The 20,544-nt window shown below is 35.4% G+C and overlaps 2 protein-coding genes across 2 annotated transcripts; both read left to right on the top strand.

Annotated features, from left to right (window-relative positions):
- Positions 1-10,766: 10,766 nt before the first annotated feature.
- Positions 10,767-11,672, top strand: LOC123904694. Its single transcript, XM_045954323.1, has one exon. It carries the CDS (start codon positions 10,767-10,769, stop codon positions 11,670-11,672), a length of 906 nt encoding a protein of 301 aa, XP_045810279.1.
- A 5,277-nt stretch (positions 11,673-16,949) lies between these two features.
- Positions 16,950-20,236, top strand: LOC123911462. Its single transcript, XM_045962875.1, has 2 exons — positions 16,950-17,046; positions 19,009-20,236. Exon 2 carries the CDS (start codon positions 19,014-19,016, stop codon positions 20,049-20,051), a length of 1,038 nt encoding a protein of 345 aa, XP_045818831.1. The 5' UTR covers positions 16,950-17,046; positions 19,009-19,013; the 3' UTR covers positions 20,052-20,236.
- Positions 20,237-20,544: the final 308 nt, after the last annotated feature.

Below are 20,544 nucleotides of genomic sequence, written 5' to 3'. Positions count from 1 at the left end.
AACAATCATGCAAACAAACTCAAACTAACTAACTAACAAACTTCTTCTACAAGCAAGCTAACTAGATATGATATGATCATTTGAATTAATCTCTACAACATTATGATTCTCTCATTATAATAATTTATATTGTAATTAAGTTAGGATCATTAGCCTTTATGTGTATTTATTTTCTTTGTTTCTTTGTCTCCAATCCTATATTATAAATAGGAGCTTTTACTTGTACTTAAAATATACAATGAATACACAAAAATATTCTCTCATATTTTCCTAAGTTTCTATATGGTATCTAGAGCTTAGGTTCTCCTTTATCGTTGCTATCAATCCATCGGTGATTTCGTTGCTGCTTACCACCGTCTTTCAGTGAGTTTTATTTCCCTCTGTTTGTCAATCTTTTAAGACTACCTTATTGCTTTATTATATCACAAACCAATTGCCATAGTATCTTGATATACCATCGTTTTCCAGAGAGTTAATTTCCCTTGTATACATATCTTGATATCTCACAAACCAATTTTTGTTGTCATAATACTCCTAAATTGAGTATTCTTATATAGCATCATTGAGCACTACTTTTCCTTTTGCTTAAGTACCGTCACAATATATTTTGCTTTGTTTTTGCATTAATAATATTGTTTTCGCAATAATGGAGAAATATTGCGGTCATTGCCGTAAGTCGGGGCATTCCTTTTATAATTGTCTCATGGTTGAATGTCATAATTGTATGAAAAAGGGTCACATTGCTTCAAATTGTTGTCGATACTGCAAGACAGTCGGACACTTGATTCAAAATTATCCCACTCGTCCTCCACGATCTTATCAAAATAGGAATCGACCTCGTCCCAATTCTACCAAGTCTGTTCCTACAACTGTTGCTGCCGATGAGTATCTAGAATCTTCTCAATCTGCCTTCTCTATCACAAATATACAGTCTCTTCTTAGACAACTTATTCCTTCTGGTAATGGTAATACTCCTGCTGCACTTTCCACCACACCAGGTAATTCTAAATGGTATTTTGATTCTGCCTGCTGTAACCACATGACATCTGCATCTCATTTATTTTCTTCCTTGTCTAAAAACGACATTACCTGTTCTATCCACACTGCTGATGGATCTCTTATGCATGTAAGTCACAGTGGTTCTATCTCTCTGCCCAATTTAAGTCTGCCTAATACATACCTTATACCTAAATTGAATTTTAATCTCATCTCTATTGGTCAATTATGTGATCTTGGCTATGAAATTACTTTCTCTTCCTCTGGATGTCGTGTGCAGGATCCACGGACCGGACAACTCATTGGGACTGGATGTAAGATCGGAAGGCTATATGAGCTCACTGAACTGCATGTTCCTCACGAGTCCAACATTTGTGCCGCTTCCACAAATGATTCCATGCAACTTTGGCATCGACGCCTTGCCCATAGTTCTATTGGAAAGTTGCGCCCCCTAGTGTCTCAAGGTTATTTAGGTTCTGTCACCAATGATTCTTTTGATTGTTCTGCTTGTCAAACTGCTAAACAACCAGCATTGTCCTTTAATAAAAGTACTTCTAATTCAGCTTCACCATTTGATCTTGTGCATTCTGATATTTGGGGTCCTGCTCCCACACCTTCTATGGGAGGTTCTCGGTATTTTGTTATATTTATTGATGATTATTCTCGTTTTACATGGATATATATGATGAAAAATCGGCATGAACTTCCTCAAATTTATATCAATTTTGCCAAAATGATTCAAACACAATTTTCTAAAGCTATTAAAGTTTTTCGACGAGATAATGCCATGGAATATCGTGATTCTAAACTCTTGTCTTTTCTTCATGAGCAGGGTACCTTGTCTGAATTTTCATGTCCATATACATCTCAACAAAATGGTCGTGCTGAGAGAAAGCATCGTCACATTCTTGATTCAATTCGTGCTATGCTTATCTCAGCCTCTTGTCCAGAACGCGCTTGGGGTGAAGCTGCTCTTACAACTGTCCATATAATCAATCGTCTCCCTTCCTCTGTCATTGGAAATGTCTCTCCTTTTGAGCGTCTTTATTTCACGACACCAGATTATAACTCACTTAAGGTGTTTGGTTGTGCTTGTTTTGTCCTCCTTCAGCCCCATGAATATACTAAACTTGAGCCTCGTGCTCGTCTATGTTGCTTTCTTGGTTATGGGACTGAACACAAAGGTTATCGATGTTGGGACTCAATATCCCAACGCATCCGTATCTCTCGTCATGTTGTCTTTTGGGAACATATAATGTTCTCTTCCTTGTCAAAGTTTAAGTCAATCCCTTCTACTTCAACTCCTCTCTTTACTAACCCTGATGTCGATTATTTTCCTAGTGACACAATTGCAGGTTCTGAGACGCATGTAGGTTCATCTAGTGAGCTTCCGACGCCTTCTGATATTCCATCCACTTCTAGTGACGATGTTTCTCCTGTTGATCCTGCACCGCCCACTGTTGAACTTCCTCCACGGGTAAGAAATCTACCTCCATACCTTCGTGATAATTACCATTGTTATTCCACTATGCTTCACCATTATGAACCACAATCCTATAAGGAAGCCTCTGCAGATCCTCATTGGCAGCAAGCTATGCAGGAAGAATTACACGCATTGGAGAAAACCCACACATGGGACCTTGTTGATCCTCCTGCTGATAAGACTCTCGTGGGATGCAAATGGGTGTATAAAATAAAGACTTTTTCTGATGGATCTATCGAACGTTACAAAGCTCGTCTTGTGGCAAAAGGGTTCACTCAAGAGTATGGTATTGATTATGAAGAAACATTTGCCCCTGTTGCACGCATCACATCAGTTCGAACTCTTCTTGCCATTGCTGCTACTCGCAAATGGAGGCTTACTCAAATGGATGTCAAAAATGCTTTTCTCAACGGCGAGTTAGAAGAAGAGGTTTACATGCGTCCACCTCCAGGTTATACTTGTCAGGAAAACAAAGTGTGTCGCCTTCGTAAGGCTCTCTATGGTCTCAAACAAGCACCTAGAGCTTGGTTTTCTAAATTTCACAAGACTATCACCAAGTTGAATTTCTCCTCAAGTGCCCATGACTCTGCTCTTTTTACTCGAAAAACTGACAATGGTACTGTTGTCTTGCTTCTTTATGTCGATGACATGATTATTACCGGCGATGACTCTGTTGGAATTGAAGAGCTCAAACAATTCTTGTGTCAACATTTTGAGATGAAGGATCTTGGACCATTAAGTTACTTTTTGGGGCTTGAAGTATTATCTTCTAGTGATGGCTTGTTTCTCTCACAAGCTAAGTATGCGTCCGATCTTGTCTCTCGAGCAGGTCTTACTGATTGTAAAATTGAACACACTCCTCTTGAACCCAATGTTCGATTTACTCCTCAAGATGGTACTTTACTTAATGATGCTACTCTTTATCGGCAACTCGTAGGTAGTCTGATATACCTCACAGTTACTCGGCCGGATATTTCATATGATGTTCATCTTGTGAGCCAATTTATGTCTTCTCCACGCACCACACATTATGCTGCTGTCCTCCGGATCATTCGATATATCAAGGGTACTTTATTTTATGGTCTTCATTACTCAGCTATATCCCCATTAATTCTTAGAGCCTACTCTGATGCTGATTGGGCCGGTGATCCTAGTGATCGTCGTTCCACCACTGGTTTTTGTATTTTTCTTGGAGATTCTCTTATATCTTGGCGTAGCAAGAAACAAACTTTGACATCCCGCTCTAGCACTGAAGCTGAATATCGTGCTCTTGCTGATACTACTTCTGAGATATTATGGCTTCGTTGGCTTCTTGCTGATTTAGAGACATCTCAACCTTCACCGACAGATCTTTATTGTGACAACCGTAGTGCCATTCAAATTGCTCACAATGATGTTTTCCATGAGCGAACAAAACATATTGAAATTGATTGTCACTTCATCCGTCAACATCTTCTCCATGGTGAACTTCATCTTATATCTATTGGCACTCTAGATCAACCTGCTGATTTGTTCACAAAACCTCATTCTCCAGGTCGCTTCTGCACTTTATTGTCCAAACTCAAGTTGTTTACAGCTCCACCCACTTGAGTTTAAGGGGGGATGTTACGATATGTTATGATTCTCTCATTATAATAATTTATATTGTAATTAAGTTAGGATCATTAGCCTTTATGTGTATTTATTTTCTTTGTTTCTTTGTCTCCAATCCTATATTATAAATAGGAGCTTTTACTTGTACTTGAAATATACAATGAATACACAAAAATATTCTCTCATATTTTCCTAAGTTTCTACATAAACAATGACCAAAACATTGGTTTGGTACGATCTACCACCTTTAAAATGTTGTCTTTTTGGCGACTTTTAGGTTAAAAAGAATCTCATTGTGTTTCAACCAAATATACCAAGTCATTGATAAATCAAATTAAATTTAAATGAGATGTTTTCTTCCCATTATTCTCTGTGTAATACCGAATTAATAATCTTTTCGTCTTCCAAACATATAACTCTTCAATTATCTATTGTATATATTCTTAGTATATGTACGTGTGTGTGTATATGTATGTGAGTACTTTGGATAGACTTTGAATCGGTAGATATAATTATATAAAGTGTTTGGCCCCTTAGGTGTCTTAACATTCAAGAAATTTTATTTTAACCTTATGTCACATAAGAAACCATACAATTGCATGCAATATTTGATCTTGTGCATGCGAAAGAATGAAAATTGAGTGTGTCTATTTAAATTTAAAAAAATCATTTAACTCTCATTTTCCCATTGAAATCAGTCTTAAATCCTTCTTAAACCCAAACACAACTTTTTTTCACCTCAGGGACCTTCCTAGAGCAAGATGCACAATCACATAATATGCCTGAACACGTCTCAGAGACCCTCCTAATCCAAGCTGCCCAGTCTCAGCTTGTGCCTGAACCGATACTTGACGCTGATACTGATATGGTTTTTTTGTGTTTTTGTATTGCGGAATTTGGTGAGATATAAATTTAGGGAGAAAACTCTCCTCAAATAAAGGGTTATATGAAGAATACTAAAGTTCTTGTTTTATTCATATGTTTATGGCTCTATATATAGAGCTATATAAAAACAAATCACATATATTTTTAAAACAAAACTAATCCTATAATAAATTCTAAACAAATTTTAAATATTCTAAACAGAAATATAAATCATAAACCCTAATATTATATTATTTCAAATATAAATCTAAACTAAATTTAAATATAAAATCTTCCAAAAAAGATATTTAGGCATTATTCCCAACACTCCTCTTTGACTGAATATCTTTTTGTTGTATCCTCTTTGACCGAATATCTTTGTGTTGTATCCGACATGAGATTTGAGTTGAAAAAACCTTTTTGAACACTCCTCCTCGACTGAATATCTTTGTGTTGTATCCAGCGTGAGATTCATGTTGATTTTGTTGTTGTTGTTGTTGTTCATCCACATTCTTTGTTGCTGTTTTTGTTTAACACTCATCCCTGACTGAATATCTTTGTGTTGTATCCAGTCCGAGATTCATGTTGATTTTTGTTTTTGTTGTTGTTGTCTTCTTTTATTCATCTACATTCTTTCCGAATGAGTATGTTTCTTGTAACAATAGGATGTTACCCATGGATGTTGTTATTTTCTACATCTTCATATGAGACTTGAGCTTTTTTCATGTATTTGTTATGGTTATGGGTTATATAATACATGAAACTATCTCCAGTGGCGGAACCAGGATTTTTTTCTTGGGTGGGCCGTTAAAAAAATTTATAATATATAAATTAAATATAAAAAAAATTATATTGCGTATAAAAATTTAAGTTATAATAAGCAATAATTTGATAATTAAAAAATTAAATTACATACCTGAAAATAATACTCTGCATATGTCAAGTGACTTGAAATCATCAATAATTGACTTTGAACTATTGCTTGCATAACTATACAATAAAAAAAATTTAGATTGAAATTTATTCATTAATAAATATAAGATAATTACACATGGATTAATTAAATTGAAAATAGTTGTGTTTTGTTTTTTTGGTAAAAATAAAAATTGTGAATTGATATATCATATGAAAAACATTAATCTTAAAATTATGTCTTTACAGGTTTAAGATGATAATTTATTCTCAAGGGTGTGTATTAAAGTTAATTTTTAAAAGAAAAAAAAACAAAAAAGAAAAGAAAAGGAAAGGAAAAAGGGAAAAGAAACAGAAAGCAAAAACCACAAAAGCATGGTTAGAACCCATGACCTGCGCCTCCTGCACAATAGGCGTTGAAGCATCAACCAACTAGGCTATCACTGCATTTCTTTTTTCTAATTACCTTCATAAATATATATAGTATTAGAAATATGTAATTTTATCAAAATACCAAGGGTATATTAGTAATTTCCTATTTTTGGGGGAGGGCCGCGGCCCACCTCAGCCCTCCCCTAGTTCCGCCAGTGACTATCTCGCATATAACATATGAAAGATGCAGGTTATGGTTATGGTTTTTCTACAACTTCATATGAGACTTGAGCTTTTTTCATGGATTTGTTATGGTTATGGGTTATATGATACATGAAACCATCTCGCATATAACGTATGAAAGGTGTAGGTTATGGTTATGGTTTTTGGCTATGAATTGTTTTTCTCTTCTTTTTCACATCTTCATAATAAAGATGCAATCAAGGTTATGGGTTGTTGATTTCATGGTTTCTTCTTTTTTCTTCGTCTTCATCATCTTCTTCTTCCATCTTCACGGGTCCTTTTGAACGACGGCGCTCTGATGCCACTGATATGGTTTTTTTGTGTTTTTGTATTGCGGAATTTGGTGAGATATAAATTTAGGGAGAAAACTCTCCTCAAATAAAGGGTTATATGAAGAATACTAAAGTTCTTGTTTTATTCATATGCTTATGGCTCTATATATAGAGCTATATAAAAACAAATCACATATATTTTTAAAACAAAACTAATCCTATAATAAATTCTAAACAAATCTTAAATATTCTAAACAGAAATATAAATCATAAACCCTAATATTATATTATTTCAAATATAAATCTAAACTAAATTTAAATATAAAATCTTCCAAAAAAGATATTTAGGCATTATTCCCAACAGATACGCCAAAGTTATAGGTGGAGGAAGTTGTTGCTGTTCGTAAACATAATGTTTTTAGTATGCCTCTACAAGACGTTACGGACGAAGTTGGACATGGTCATTTACATGTAGATGACCCGGTATTACAACAAGTTGATGAGCAGGTGGTGACACAAACCATAGATGATTAGATTAATGATGATGGCGAGAAGATAATTATTGTACCGGAAACGCAAACCACTCGAGTGGTTAATGATGAGGAATTTGATGAAGAGGTGCAAAATGAGTTAAAAGTGGTGAAGCAACTATGAGCAAAACATGGCAGAGCAGGAAAAGTCATTTACGTCGTTTGTTTCGAGAAATCGAAAGAAGAAAGATAAACAAAAAGTGAGGAGCGCAAGTCAGCCATATAACACCCGATCGAAGGGTGCTCCCTCTCACACGTCTTTATGAAAATTTAGTAACCCAAACACTAGAAAAGCTTTGAGGAATTATTATTTTTTCTCATAAGCATGATAAAGTGATACCATAGTACTTGAACTTTATTTTTTTTATCATTTTCTTTGGGGTAAGGTTTAGTCCCCCTTGTAATTATCTTCTTTTTTTTTCTTCTTTAATCATAATATGAGCTATATGGGTAGAGGGAGGGGAGGGATAGGGGTGCCAACTGAGTTGAGATGTCTATATCTGTCTTGATATCTAGATGCTATTAATTTATCAAAAAAAAAAGTATTAATAAATTTTTCATATTTTTATGTTAATAAGTGTATTTTTTTTATAGAGTATGAAATTTTAAACAAAATAGTTTATTTTGACATAATTAATAATACTTTATATTATGTTAACTTTTTTAAAAAAATCAATAACTAAAGTTATCACTTTGTCATTTTATATTTATCAATTGATTCAATTGGAATTTTTTTTCGAAGACAATAAATTCAATTTCCTTACAAATATTCACTATAACTATGAGTGATGATATCTATGAGCACTTGACAAGAGATTAGAGTTTATTTCGTCAAAAAAAAAAAAGGGTTTATAAAGTGTATTATGCTTGACATATCTTCTATTCTCTTTGATGTTAGTCAAAGATACTAATAAATTACTTTTCTGCTAATTATTGTTTAAATTAATAAATTATCAAGTATTCTAATTTTTTTTGGGTACATATCAAGTATTATAATTTATTCTAATTAAAAACGGTATTTTAATTTATTCATTTGGGTCAAAAAAGTTCTAAATTACTATAGTTTATATATATATACAACATTTTAGTCAAAGATGCTCGTAAATTACTTTTCTTCTAATTATTGTTTAAATTAATAAATTATCAAGTATTATAATTTATTCTAATTATAAAATATTATTTTGGTGTGTAACAATTTAATAAATATAGTCAAAGTTGATTATAAAAAAAAAATATAGTCAAATTTGCATATTTAAAGGTCTTCAAAAGAAAGTTCCAATGCTTCAAAAAAAAAAAGAAGAGAGTTCCATAGAATTAACATATTATAATTAACAATGATGATCCGAGTGGTAAGAAATTTGAGCATTTTAAGCAGATATTATGGGTTCAATATCTAACTTATGCGTAAGCGAAAAATTCAGTTAAAAGGGAAAAATCCATTGTGTCACACTAATATGACGGTGAAAACTATGTAGCAAAAATCATAACAAAAAAATTTGAAGGACCAAAACTTGCTGAAATTTTTTATATATACTAAAATCAAAATTTAAAATATTTATATAAAAAAAATATAGTTAACCCTTTTTCATTTACAATTTACTGTCAACGTTTTAAGCCTTTTGAGTGGTATTTACCCTCTCTCTTATTTTATGGAGCTCTCATCGAGAAATCTTAAAGAGAGAAAAATAAAATAGAGATAGTATTTATTTATACTAAAAAATAAATACGGGTATTTAAGTATTTTTGAATATTTTGTCTTTATTACAATTCTTTTTTCTTTTTTTTTACACAATCTTTATTAAAATTCTTAAACACAAGTTTGGTGAGAGACAAAATATTAATTTTTGTGATGTCATTTATCCATTCCCAAGAACCTTTTTTTTTTTCTTTTCAAAAGAGTAAAAAAAAAAATCTTGTTTAATACCATAATATTTTTTATAGATTATTTCAATCCGATATTTAAGTCTTTCCAATTAAAAATCCACCTTTAAAAAAGAAAAGTTTTTGAATCCATCCAAAATTTAATCAGGTGAATAAAATATATTTATATACTACATCTGTTCCTAAATATAAATATAAGACCCCTTTGAGAAAAAATTAAGATTAAGAAAGTTGGTTATGGTATTAAATTTGTTGATAATTGATACCTCCCACCTTAATTATAAGCAAATTTTCACTTTATAGATTCATTGAGTATTTAATGTATTCGACCTTAATTATAGACCAAATACATTAATTTTCCAATGAATCTAAAAAGTATAAATTTGCTTATAATTAAGATCAGAGGGTGTATTACTTTTACAATTTTATCCTTTAAGAGAGAGAGAGAGAGAGAGAGAGAGAAAAAATGTGTTAATGTTTTTTAGTGTATTTATTAGAGATTATAGAAAAAGATGCACTATAATTAGGGGTATGTTGGTAAAATAATAATTAACAACCTTAGAAATTTGAAACGGGTCTTATAAAAAGGGACGCGAAAAATTCTCAAAAGGATCTTATAATTAGGGACAAATGTGATAGTATTGTTTAATATTAATTTTTTGACAAAATAACACTTTTAGTCCTTTAACTTGATTTCACGTAATGATTTTGTCCTTTATTTTTTTTCTCGTCATTTTATTCATTTTTTGTCCTTCATCTATGTTTGAAAATGGTTTTTTAAGATTCAAATCTATAGTTTTATTTTAGGACATAAACATATTTTTACAATTGAAAACATAGATAGAAAGAAAATCATAAATTTGAAACTTGAAATACGTTGAAAAGGACTAAAATGAAGCGCATATTTGGTCCATTTTAATCAAATTTTTGTTTAAATCATCCATGTGGCTAACCGATTTGCATACGCGAATAACTTTGAATGGTTTTATATGAAGGTTTAGACTAAGTTAACTCAAAATTTAACAAAAAGGTAGAAGAAATTGACTCAAAGTTTAACAAAAAGGATGAATATAATGTTGACATCAATAACATAAGGGACCAACTTAACTTTTTAAACGTAAGAGACCAAATTAAAACCTTAAATAAACATAAAGGACTAAATATTATTATATGCATGAAAAAGAGCATAATTTTTTTATTTTTTATTAAATTTCAATTAACAAAAAAAAATATTTTCAACACTCATTAATTCATATAAATTTTTTTATTACTGACTACCCACCAAAATTAGACTTCAATTGAATAATTAAAAGTAACCTCCATAATTTTATTTTTGGGTATTGAGTATTGAAAAAAGGGCTTTGAATTGAAATCCTGCATCTTTTCAGTAACTCCTACATTTTTTTTTTCTCTAACTGATTAATTTTTTTTTTATTTACAATAATTCTCAAATTTATCCTAATCTAATTTCGCGTTGCATTTTCAATACACCTACCAAATATAATTTTAATACATTGTACCGGAGAAAATTTATATATAAATAAGGTATTTTATCGATATACAATCACAATTACCCACTGTCGCACTTTCGTCTAATACCCTTTTAACCTTTTCATCAGCATGGATACACCTTTAATCGTCACAAAATCTCCTATCACCAGAAAAGAGGTTCATCTCTTTTACCAAATGGATCGTGAGCTATTTTGTTTTCTGATCTTCAAACTTAACCGTGACGTGACTCAATCACTTCTAGTCATGGCCTTGTGGCTTTGGTTTGAAAAAGTTGGGTGTCATAACCTTATAAAAAAAATATCATTTCTACCGGGTACCCTTATCAATGCCCTAGTGAATGAAGCCGTGACTTGCTTGCAGTTTTTGGAGATGGATGACCGTAACATCCCAATTGGGGGTGGGTTGCCCTTGACCAAAATTATCATACAAAAGGAGATCTCTCTTCATATGTTCAACTTGAAAAGGTACACGTCAGTAACTGGCATCAAAATTGTTCTGAACCAAATATGTGCTCGAATTTTCAATGATATTTTGCAGATAGTTCTGAAAAGACAAAATACAATTGTAACACAAGGTACTGCATCACGAACTCACACAGCCAACATTCCTTTGACACTTCCTGGTTTTCCTCACCCTTTATTTGGCACCTTTGATTTATCGCCGACGATTGAGAACATCAATTTGTCTGATGAAAGGATATGGATTGAAAAGAGACCCTATGATGATGATGATGATGCTACTACAGATGATGATAGATCAATGTTTCTCACATTTTCAAGGGGTTTTCCTGTGTCAGAGATGGAGGTGAGATGCTTGTTCACAACTAATTATGGGGATTGTCTGCAAAGTTTAACCATGGGAGGGAATAAAAATCAAGGTGAGCAACCTTTATTTGCAGTTATGATCTTGAAAATGGTGGAATTAGTAGATCAAATTCTGATGGGGAAACGTGTTTCCAAGCTTCAGATCAACGGAAAACACATATGGGCTCGCAAGTATGAGCCTCGGGTCTGAATTGTTTAATTTTTGTTATATTTATTAAGCCGAGTAAACTAGTAATAAATGTTTGATTATCGTTGTTAGTAGTTTTGTCATTCACTTACTAGTAAGCAATTGTGTCTCATGATGTTTTGGTACATGAAGAGGGACTAAGTATGATCGTTCTATTCTAGATGAAACTATATGTAAGCAAACTTAGTCTTCAAATATCAACATTGAAATTCTGTCAATGAAATCAAAATCAATTTTTCTGAATAAAAAAAATGTATAGCTAGTCAAAATATTTTTTGGGCTTAAATATTTTATTTAAGAAAGGTTAAAAAAAATACTAATAAATAAAGAAAATTTAATATTTTTAATTAATACAATACACGCTCTAAGTTTGACTAAATGTCAAATATATATATATATATATATATATATATATATATATATATATATATATATATATATTATACGGAGTACATATATGAATAAATTATATTTGTTAATATTTGAATACCTCATTCTACCAAAGGAATATTTGACTACACTATTGCGAGTGTGTTTATTTACCAAAAATTAAGTACCCAGAAGTTGAAGTAATTTTATGGTGATAGTTATTGTAAACTCTTATGTATTTTTTGTCAAGAGCTTGCTTAACGGATCCAAGCTTTTGTAATATAATTAAAGCCACATAAAATCTCTTTTGCAATTTAAAATGTATTTTATGTTTATAGTTTTTTAATACATCAAACTTTTGCAACCAAATTTTTTGAAGACTTTCATCATCTTTTAAAATGTATTTTAAAATGTATTGTAACCATGTAACACATTAAACCTATTTAAAAATTCATCTGTCTTTAAATAAAGAAATTGTTCAAAAATTTCATTCCAACACATAAGTTTTATAGTAATGATGGTTTAGTGGTGAAGTTATAAATAATGAAATGAAATGAAATGCAAGAAGGGAAACATGATAGTTGAAATTATGGTTTTGAAGGTGTCCATTTTGAACCCATAAATAAATGCATGATCAACTTATTGATTCATGTGCTTTGTACGTTTCTTTATATAGGAATGTTCTTCATTGCGACTATTTTAAATGGTTTCATGCTAATAATATTTTTGAAAAGATCATACGTATACAAAATATGGATTATTTTTAATATTTTAAAAATCATTTCAAAATGTGTGTTTAAATTAAAATAAATTTCAACTTCCAGAACATTACTGAATTAATAAGTTGGTATGTAAACAAAAGAGTTAAGGAAGATAAGATAATTAATACAATATATTTTTCGTAAAAAAAAAATACAAATTTTTTATCCTAACTCATCCTCAAATTGAGAGCTACACTTAATTCTTTGATTTGATGAATTTTGTCTACTATGCAACAATTGGTCAGTGATGGTGGTTCTGTAAGTACACATAATTACAACCAAGTAATAAAGTGATAAGTTATCGTTCTCCACAGAGATTGTGCAAAAATTACTAGTTTCGCTTAGGAATTTAGAAAGTAAAAGTGTTTTGTATTCGCTTTGTTTGTTTGAGAGAGTTTATAAAAATAAATAACAGTAAAATAAAGGACAATAATAATAAAAGGGTGTGTGTGTGGCCACACGGGGTGTGTGTGTGGTTAAGTGTTTCGAATTCATCCCTTACTCCTGCTTGGTAAGTTGCGTTATACTATACCTTGTTATCAGTTATAAGTTACCGGATTAAGTCTAGTATTACTAATCTTACTTCTATTGCAATCTATTTAGGCCGAACCAATTAAGCTAGTCTAGGTTTAGCCTTCGTTATCTCGTGTCATTACCTTTAACAGGTTCAGCCTCGAAGCCGAAGGGGCGTCCTTACCTTTAGAAGTTCAAAATTTAACAAGTTCTCTAAGTCAACTCGGTTTCCTAACATCAGTGTAGAATTTAACTACGTGCTAATCTTAATCCTGCCCTCGTACCGTCAGATACTGAATTTAATGGTCTCACATATTGGTAGGATGAAATGTCATTTCAGTCCAGCTTATTAAGTTGTTGTCACGGGATCAGTAAATTTCTCTCTAGGTTCATTCAATTAATGTGATCAATACTAAATAATGAAGAATTAAAACCAAGACAAATATAGAAAATAACATAATAACAATTGAGCACAAACTTTATCTAACCAGGGTTACATGTCTCAAGCTAGCATTCGTAATTAAGGAAGTTCATCTACTCAACCTAACCTAGGAAAAATAAATTACAAAGACATTAAAGAAAAATAAATTAAGGGAGTTCATTGGCCCTCTTTGCCTCCTCCTTAGAGTTCTCCTAACTCTAGAGTGAATATTGAATAACTCTCAATATTTTGGAAAGAATAATAGTGAAGGGGGGGACTCTATTTATAAATTTTAAGCTGGATTTGGGCTTTTTCTGCGCACCCATCGTGGCCATGGTGGCGTGTAATTTTGCCTCATCGTGGCCACGATGAATCATATCATGGTACGATAGAAGATCTTCTCCAGATTTTCTGTTTTTCTTCAACCGTCTTTATCGTGCCACAATGATAAGTCATCGTGGTACGATGAAAAATATTTGTTGTAGATTTTCTTCAATTTAAACCGTCTTCTCATCGCGCCACGTTGGATCTCATCGTAGGTACGATGACTTGCGCTGTTTATTACGTTTTTGCCCTTTTGTTTTTTTTTTCACTTGTCTTGCTTCTGGGACAAATAACTTCACTTTTTTCAGTTATTTGTTTGCTTTTCGACTTCAATTGCTATTAAAACTACCTTAAACTACTACTAAAAACATCGTATAATTATCTGTCATAAGTCATACACATATCTTACTACCTAAATTATATATTTTTGTGTATATATTACTTTCTTAAGACAACAATTCAACTAAGTGTGTCTTAACTTGATAGAATCCACTTACAATAACCAAAACAAAAATAATTCTCAATAGAGAGAATGCAAAAAGATATAGCTCGATTATGTTTTTGCTCTTATCTCTCAATATAATGTATAAACAATTGAGAATTAAAAAATCAAAAGGGCGACTCTCCAACAATTAATGTAGTTCATATTGTTATCTCAAACATAAATATTTTTTTCACTAAATCTCAAATATGTTATTCTCAAAACACTATTGCATACATATATATATATATATATATATATATATATATATATATATATATATATATATATATATAGGAGGGATCAAATTACACCGATGTAATATTTGAGTAATGTTACACCGCTCAATAACGCTTCAACGAATACAAATTTTACAAAATTCACCGTTGGATTGAAAGTTTGTATCATTTAGATCATCCATGTTCAATTTTACAAAAATCTAAAATCGTTTGATATGTTATTGAGACCGATCAAGATTAACGCTTTATGTGTTTTTATTGAATACCGTTAAGCTTGATCAATCTCAATAACATATCAAATGATTTTAGATTTTTATAGAATTGAACATGAATGATCTATATGATATAAACTTTCAATCCAACGGTGGATTTTGTAAAATTTATATTTGTTGAAGCGTTATTGAGCGGTGTAACATTACTCAAATGTTACACCGGTGTAATTTGATCCCTCCCCATATATATATATATATATATATATATATATATAGTTAGATATTTTCAGCACGACTTGACATTAAATAATATATCAATTTGCTTGCTTATTAATATATATTAGTAGTTGACTTGTAGTGTACTCAAAATGGATACGTTTTAGAAAAAAGCTCGTGAAAAAATGTATTTCTTTGTGATGTTTTTTTCAATGTCTCCCTTTATATTTTTAAGAAAATAGTATTAGACGATCATGTTAGCAATACGATAATTGTCTCATCGTATACTTTAATAGAAATACACTTTGGAGTTTAACTTTCATGTATAGGATTATAATATTAATATTAAACCTGATCGTACCTGGTGATCAGAATAGATTGATGGCCGGTCCGTTGAGCAAGCGTCCACACCGAAGGGGGGGTTTGTACCTGCAGGTGCTCCGATGCCTAAGTCAGCAAAGTGAACAGAGAGATACAAAAGAAGAGAGAGAAAGAAAGTGTAGAATGGTTTTGAATACCTGGCTCTCCTGTATAGGAGAGCTTATATAGTGCCCCCAGCGCTGGGCCAAAGGTTGGTCTATTGGGCCGGGATAACCGGCCCAATAGACTCAACTGCCAAGATAGTCCCCGTATCGTAGGGGAAGGCCGTTATTTGCCTCTATCTTGGTTGGAGCCGTTCCGCTATTCGCGGGTAAGGGATAGGCTCCGTGACAGCTGTGGCTGGATAAGGGAGCACGTGCTAAACGTGCTGCTTAGCTGTTAAGCTACGGTGAACGGATCAACATGCGCGGGTATATGAGCACGTGCTAAACGTGCTGCTTACCCATTATGTCGAGCAGGGCGCGTCATTGGCTGACGTGTCGGGGAAGTCTCCCCTTAGTGGGCTGTGCCCCAAATGTCGGGCATAAGTGATTGGGCCAGCTCTTGGCCCAGTCCAGAACAGGAGCCCCCCAAGTCGTTGCTCCTAGGCGTAGGAGTAATGACTTAAGATTCAGGCCCGCATGTCGAGGAGATGTTTTCCCCGGCAATCCTAGGAGGAGTTTATAATACATTGATTATGCTTGTTGCTTGTTTGCGCGAGGAGCGCAACTGTATGTTGCTCGTAAATTCCTCCTTGGCACGACGAGGAGAGTTATCAAAAAGGGGGAAGCTTCCCTTTGCTCGTGACGCGTGCCAGGATGTTCGTGGAGGAAATTACGGGGAAGGGATTTTGCCTTTGAAAGTCATTTGCTTTTACGTTCCTCGACGGTTTGTCGAGGAAGTGTTGTGTTAATTGCATCTTGTTGATGCTGCCTGTTTTTACGGGCACGTTTGCTTATGAAGTTTGCCTTAACTGCCCGTGATTTTCGCCTGCTCGCGGAGTCGAGGAGATATTTGCGCTGGGGATAACGATAAGTCCCTCGGGAATCGTATCGTCTGTTTGATGGGAAATGAAAAGACAGACGTTTCGTCTGCTGCTGCCATGTGTCACCTTTATTAAAAAGTGCAATTATGACTTGGGGAAATGTGATCGTTGCTTCGTTTTACGAGGAGGCTTGTGGATCGTTGGATCGATTCGTCCTTTGGTTTTCTCATGAGATTCAATCAGGGCCGCTTAATGGCTTTTGATCGTGACCGTTGGATTTTATCAACGGTGGAGGATGGAAAGGGCGTATCTTTTTGTGATGCAGGTGCAGGGTTTGGAGAGTCTATAAATAGGGGGAAGAAAGGTCATTTGCAACTTTTCCCTTCTTCGCCTCTTTGTTTCCTCTGCACTTGTTGCTGCTTGCTTTTTGCTTTTCGAAGGTTCAGAGTTTACCAAAGCTTCTACTTTTTTGTGCTTCAAGTCTTCCTTCAAACAGGTAATGTGTTCTACTCTGTTTTGATTTCCAAATTTATGCCTTTTGATTTGTGTTTTTGCTTTGAGTGCATTCAGATTTAGAGCCAATCTTTGGGTTATTTTGGGTTTATGTTCTGTTTTGGGTTTTTTGTGACCCATTTTTCACTATGTTTGGTGGTTCTAAACCTTTTAGTTTAGTGTGATTTAGTGTTTAGTTGTGTGGTAGGATTACTGTTAAACGATGATTTTGTATCATGATTTAGGCTTTCCCCTTTTCCGTTTCTTCGTTGTGATGAAGTTTTTCTGGAAAAATGATGAGTATTGATGAACCGCGATGGGTTTTCTGGGAAACAGGGGTAGATAGTGATGAATTTCTGGAAAATGGTGATGAACACCATGAAGATGATGAACAACATTCATAGATTTCATAGATTTCTGGAATTCTATGTTTTTTGTCGGGGAGGGGAATGTTGTTTCCTCTCCCCGTTTATTGTAGCAAAAAGCTAGGTTAGTTGACCCTTATGTCGGGGAGCTTCTCCCCGTTTTTGCCTTCGCGAATATTTAAGTGTCTTTGCGAATTGTATGAATGTCGGGGACCTTCTCCCCGTTATGTCGTTGAGAATATCTATTTGAAGAAAACTCTTTGTCGGGGAGCCTCTCCCCGTTTTTAGGGGACCTTCTCCCCGTTATTTCGCTGGGAAATTTGGTAGATACATGAGTTTGTAAAAAACTCTTTGTCGGGGAGCCTCTCCCCGTTTTTAGGCTTTGTTAAATAGTTCTCCCCGCTTCCTCTGTTTTGCTTTAGTTTGCCATTTTGATAAGGGCTTATGGTCGGGGACAGCGTCCTCGCCCTATCCTACGCCCTTTCACTTGATCTGCGGTGAAAGGGTGGATTTGATTATTGTCGAATTCACTGTCTTTTCGCTGCTTTTCAGGTTTTCAAAATGTCAGATACAGAGGAAATGACGGGGAGCCAAGCAACGTCAAAACATAAGCTGGTCGATACCATAACGGATCCAGTGCTGGCCTGGGTTGCGCCCGAGCCTCGGGGCATTGCTTCAACGATCACTGCCCAGGATCCCCGGCTTTTTACTATCGTCGAGGAGGCTGGTGCGGTCAACTGGGAGGTTCACGCACCCGCGGAAGGGGAGCGGATTTGTTCGTCGTACACTGGATGTAGCTTCACTATGTACGAGATGGCGTTTAAGGAGCTGGGATTTCGGCTGCCCTTCAACGATCTTGAAGCCGGGATTTTTGGCCGGCTAAAAGTGGCTCCTTCCCAGCTTCATCCGAACTCGTTGGCGTTCATCCGGGCGTATGAGATCCTTTGTCGGTATCTGGAGGTGGAAGCTACTGTTGCCTTATTTTTCTACATCTTCCAAATCCAACGGCAGAAAGTCGGGGACCGGCAGGGTTGGATTTCCTTGAAGCACCAGTCGAGCAAAATTTTTAAGATGTTTGTCGAGTCTGCTCGGGGTTTCAAGGAGAGGTATTATGTGGTGAAGCCAACGACAGAGTTTGCTATGGACTCTCTGCACGTGGAGAGGCCTGTATTTCTCGAGGATGGGACTCCTCGGTTGGACGAGGAAGGGGAACAAGTGATGGAGTGGGTTCTCCGATTCCCATTGTCGTGGTCGTCGGAGCACTTCGATTTGCGGACCGACGAGTATCTGACTGCTGCCGAGGATCTTACCTCGGCCGAAATGGCAGGCTTTGAGAAGCTTAAGGCCTATGTGGACGGCTTTAAGCCGTGTAAGGTCGTGACTAGTTTGGGGGAGGTTGCTTTGGATAAGCACGGTAGACCGAGGATCGAACCTCGTTTCGTTAATACCAGATTATTATTGTCGTGCAAGACTGTTGCAGCTGAGAACACTTTGCTGGGTATCTACTTTGATTCCTGCCCGTTTTTTACTTTTTTATTGTTCAGCACTTTTGATGTTTTGAATTTCTCCCCGTATTTCTGACCACGTTTCTAACTTTGCAGGTAGAATGGCTGATCTTGCCTCCGAGCTGATGAGGATAGCTGCTGAGCAAAAGGGGGAGAAATCAAAGAAAAAGGCGAGGAGGGCCAAGCCAACCATTTTGATGGGCGATCAGGGTGCTTCGGGGAGCGTCTCCCAATCTTCCCCGGTAGGCAGTTCAGCTGGGACCCCGGGTGGTCGTTCGAAGAGGCAGCGGGAGGAGCAGATGACGCCTATCGTCGACTTGTCAGAGGGGGACGGTGGCTTCGTTCTCCCCGCATGTTTGAGCGACCAGAAATACTTCGATAAGAATCCCCTCCAGGTGCCCGCTTCAGAGAAGGCTTTTATACTGGCCGCTTCTGCATCTGCCCGACAGAAGCAGCTTAATGAGGATGTTGCTGCTGTCATCCGTCTGGCGGAGACAGCCTTGGTGCTCAATGAAGGGGGACCAACTCTCGAGGCTGAGAAGCTGGCCGCTAAAAACAGGAAGCTGGAGGCTGAGATTGCTCTGTTGGAAAATGATCTGCTCGACCTTAGGAGCAAGCAGGAAAATTATTTCAAGAATATGGAGGAGGCCCGACTTACCGCTGAGCAGCTGGAGAAGACGAATAAGGTGCTCGAGGACCTGAAAGTCAGCAGTGCCGAGCAGAGGGGTAAGCTGATGGAAGAAGTGGCTATGTTGCAAGCCAAGTGTGCCCCTCTTGAGGATGAGAAGGAGGAAACTCTCAAGTTTGTAACTCGAGGAGACTTGGTGAAGGAAATCAAAAGGCAAGGGGGCTTGATGTTGGCGAGTATGGTGCACGGGTGGAAGAATGCGATCGCCCAACTCAGGGTTGTGAATGCCGAGCATGGCTTGATTACTGATGGCATTCACAAGCTCAAACGGGTTGAGAACGGGCAGATTGTTATTCCTGAAGAGTATAAGCAAATGGAGCTCGAGGAGGAAAAGTTGGATGAAGAGGCGGTTGATGATGAGGACGAGGAGGATGAGGAAGTCGAAGAGGAAGTTGTCGGGGAGGAGAGGGCACCGGAGGGCAACCCAGAGGGTCATGATGAAAGCTCCTGATCCTCCCCGGTGTTTTATTTGGGCCTGCGCGCCAATGACTTGTACTTTATTCGTCTTTTTTGCTTCATGACAATTTATTTTTGGGGGCCTGCGTGCCCGACTATGTAATATTTGACAAATGGGTTTTTAATGCCCGGTAATTTATAACATTGATGCTCGTTCTTTAATCCTGCTCGTCAATTTTATTCTCCTCGTGTGTATGTTTATGTTATTGCTCTTTGTTTTTGCTAAGTTATGCCTGTTTGTAATATGCATGTCTTTATGCTTGCTCGTTTTTAACTTAACAAATTTTTGGTTTTGGTGTTTGTGTATTTGCTCGACATTGTTAAATGCCTGCGCGACAAAACCTTTTTCTTTATTTGCAAGTTTTTTGTTGCGAGCGCGTTTCGTCGAGGAGGTCGTCCTCGGATTTAACTTAGAAAGTTTAGGGAACTAACTAAGCGCCTAGAGTTGTTTTCTGAGGCTAATACGGAGACCGACACGTTGTTGTGCC

The sequence above is a fragment of the Trifolium pratense genome, linkage group LG2 (assembly GCF_020283565.1).
Source record: "Trifolium pratense cultivar HEN17-A07 linkage group LG2, ARS_RC_1.1, whole genome shotgun sequence".
NCBI lineage: Eukaryota > Viridiplantae > Streptophyta > Magnoliopsida > Fabales > Fabaceae > Trifolium > Trifolium pratense.
Note: the sequence above shows the minus strand (reverse complement) of the source record. Positions and strands in the feature narration are given on the sequence as shown.